Source organism: Helobdella robusta (genome assembly GCF_000326865.2).
Source record: "Helobdella robusta unplaced genomic scaffold HELROscaffold_5, whole genome shotgun sequence".
Lineage (NCBI taxonomy): Eukaryota > Metazoa > Annelida > Clitellata > Rhynchobdellida > Glossiphoniidae > Helobdella > Helobdella robusta.
This window is the reverse complement of record NW_008705254.1, coordinates 5246712-5250274: the sequence shown is the minus strand read 5'-3', so window position 1 is coordinate 5250274 and position 3563 is coordinate 5246712. Positions and strand designations below refer to the sequence as shown.

The window sequence follows — 3563 nt, the reverse complement described above, 5'->3', positions numbered from 1 at the left end:
GATACAACAAATTCAGACACTTTTTTGTGAGGTAGAATTTCACCTTGTTCATCAGACCAGTTGATTTGGCAAGTTTGTTTGCAACACTATTAACGTGATCACGGAACGTTAACTTTTGATCTAGATGAACGCCCAGAAATTTAACTGTTTTATTTTCATAGATATCAATATTATTTATTTTAATTTTATAAGGTTCTTTGTAGTTTAAATATTGAGTTGGTCCAAAGATTATCATTTGCGTTTTAGAACTATTTAAAGTAAGTTAGTGAGAACCAAGAGTTAACATGTTTAATTTCTTCTTCTGTATATTTGATGAGCATGTTAATATCTTTTCCTTTGCTGAACACATTTGTATCGTCAGCAAAACAAACATAATTAAAAAATTTCGAGGCCATCGGTAGATCGTTCACAAACACTATGAATAACAATGGTCCCAAAATGCTGCCCTGCGGAACGCCTATTTTGTTGATCAATTTACTTGAATTTTTATTGTTCCGGGTAACGAATTGATATCTTGATAAAAGGTAGCTACGAAACCAAGTCAAACTGGAGTCTCTTATACCATAGTGATAAAGTTTGTGTAGTAAAATCGAATGGTCAATACAATCAAAAGCTTTTGACAGATCGAGACATATTCCAATTACATAATTTTTCTTTTCACTTGCGACTCCAATTTTTTGAATCAGTTCCAGTATTGCCATTTCAGTTGACTGGTTTTTTCGAAAACCAAATTGATGATTAGAAAGAATGTTATTTTTTTCAAAAAATTTGAGCAAACGACTGTGCATCAATTTTTCAATAATCTTCGAAAAAACAGGCAACAAAGATATAGGTCGAAAGTTTTTAACCTCTGAGTTACCTCTTTCTTTTGCAATTGGAACAACTTTGGATGTCTTGAAGCACTTAGGAAAGATGCCTTTGTCAAATGATAAGTTGATTAAATATTCAAGAATTGTTGCTGTTGATTTAATTGTTGATATTACTATTTTGGTTGATATTTCATCGTAACCACTCGACGTCTTGGGTTTAAAAGTTTTGTGGTTGAAATGATTTCAGATGATGAAACACGGTTACAAAAAATGAATTTACTGACCCATTTTGAAGATAATTTTTCCATCTTGTGTCTTCTACAAATGATTGTTGCATGTCTGAGGCCAGATTGATGAAATAATTATTGAGGATAGTTTCAGGATTATCAATTGGATCATCATTTAAAGTTAATTGAATTGTTGATGTTTTTTTGTTATTTCGTTTCGTTAAAGAATTGATGATTGACCATGTTTTCTTGCTGTCGCCATTGCTTTGTTGTAGAAGATTAAAATAATATTGTCTTTTCAACTGGCACTTGATCTTGTTGCATAATTTGCTGCATGATTTGAGTGCTGTAAAGTTGTCTGACGATGTGTGCTTTAGATATTTTTTATATAACATTTTCTTCTTTTTTAACATTTTTTAAAATTCTTTAGTTATCCACGGTTTGTTTTTTGTCATCTTCTGAGCCTGTCTTTTAGAGGTCACTGAACAATAAGATTTATAATGTAACCGAAAGATGTCGATGAAATTTTGGAAGGCCACATCTACATCATCGCAGCTCAGCACACTTGTCCAATCGGCATTACATAAACCTTCATTTAAATTAATTATTCTGTGTGTTGAATAAGAATATTTTGAAAATGTAACGTCAGCAACTGTCTTATTATTTATTTTTTGATTAGTGGAAGCAAAAAGTGGGATGTGGTCTGATAGGTCGCATAAAATGGTACCACATTGTATAATATTTTCTGGATGATTTGTAAACAAAATGTCTATAGCGGATTTTTTTGTATTACTGATTCTTGTAGGAACTGTGATCATGGATTTGAGGTTGTAACATGTCACAAGTTGGTTCAATTGAATTTTATTTATACTGCTAACTTCTGGCGATAAGTCAATATTTAGATCTCCCAAAAGATAAACAAATTTATTTTCATTACTAGTTATTTGTAAAACTTGTTCTAATTCTTTAAAATATTGTTTAATTTCGTATATTGGAGGTCAATAACTAACCATCACAATTGAATTTTTAGATTTAAAATTGTTAATGATCTCTATTGCAAACATTTCAAACTTTGGCGAGCCAATGGTATTTAAATCATCTCTTATTCGAAAGGTAGAATCATTACAGACATAGAAACCAACCCCTCCACCGTGTTTGTCACGACGATTTTTGTCTACATATCTATATTCATCCATGCCAACCAAACTTTCAGTACGTTCGTTTAACCAGCTTTCTGTTATCGCAACTACATTGAATTTGATGTGACTGTTTGACAAATAGCTTTCTAATTCATTGGTTTTGTTGACCAAACTTCTTATGTCCAAATGCATTAAGTTGAAAAACATACTGCTATCAAAATCTTTATTTATTAATTTATATTCATCATTCAACGACTTAAAATTGTCATACCTTTTACATGTAGTTTGCTTGGGGTTTAAATTGTCTTTTTCTTCATCATCACTGCTGTCATCATCATTATGAACATGTTGTTTATCCATCTTTTTTTGTTTGATCGACAATTGTTTCTGGTTTCTTATTGAATTGCCACTCGCGTACTGTAATGTGCTAGGGCATTATGTCAGGGTCTTTCATTTTCTTAGAATCAGAGCTATCGATGCAAACTCTAAACGTACTGGATTCTTCTTCATCTGTTTTTTTATTTTCAGTTTGACTATTATTATTGTTATTGACGTCGGCTGTAGAAGCTGGTGCCATTTTATTGAATTGTTTGAGTACGGGATAACAGGAAACAACATGGATACCATTGTCGGTTAAGTAGGTCATCACATCATTTCTGTGGCACTTGCTGACGTTGCTTAAACAGAACACAGATTTTTTCATTAAGATTTTATCTGCCTTCAGTTTGCAATCATTTGAAACTTTTTTACCGATTATTTTCATAGCTGTCTTTTTTCCAGTTTGTTTGTTGTTTGTTGGGTTGTTGCTGGTTTCTCCTGAGTTGTTTTGTTTTTCACAATTGTTATTATTTTGACGTGATTTTTTTCCGTTTACAGTTGAGAACGGAGTACCGTTGTCTTCTGACTTTGCTATGTCTGACCACAGAGAACTACTGACATTTTTCTTTTGTCCCTCCTTGTTTGTCATTTCAGTACTGTAGCCACTTACAACATTAGAATTTAGTTTATTTTTCAATGTATTTACTTCTGGTTTATTAATATCAGCAGTTTTAATAACGTTTTTTAATGAAATAATATCAGCTTTATTACTTTCAACAGTTTCAATAACTTTGCTAAATTGCACCTGTTATTTGTGCAATATATCTTTTAATTCTAGTTTGATAGTTTCAAAGTTCAATGTTAACAAATTTTCAGACTTTTCAGACACATTTACATATTCGTTGTACGCCAAGTATTTATGATGTGTGAATTTTGTACTAAATGAAATACAAATAATTCTACAAAATTTGTATACAAACAATACATATATACGTGTACAATATATAACCATTGTACACACACAACATACAAACAAATACAACGGACAAGCTGGTCTTCTACACACTTAA

The 3563-nt window shown here is 31.4% G+C and overlaps 1 protein-coding gene across 1 annotated transcript; it reads right to left on the bottom strand.

The window, feature by feature from the left end:
- Positions 1–2602: 2602 nt before the first annotated feature.
- Positions 2603–3142, bottom strand: HELRODRAFT_163672 (hypothetical protein; the record flags this gene model as incomplete). Its single annotated transcript, XM_009027484.1, has 1 exon — positions 2603–3142. One exon carries the CDS (start codon positions 3140–3142, stop codon positions 2603–2605), a length of 540 nt encoding a protein of 179 aa, XP_009025732.1.
- Between the last annotated feature and the right edge of the window lie 421 nt (positions 3143–3563).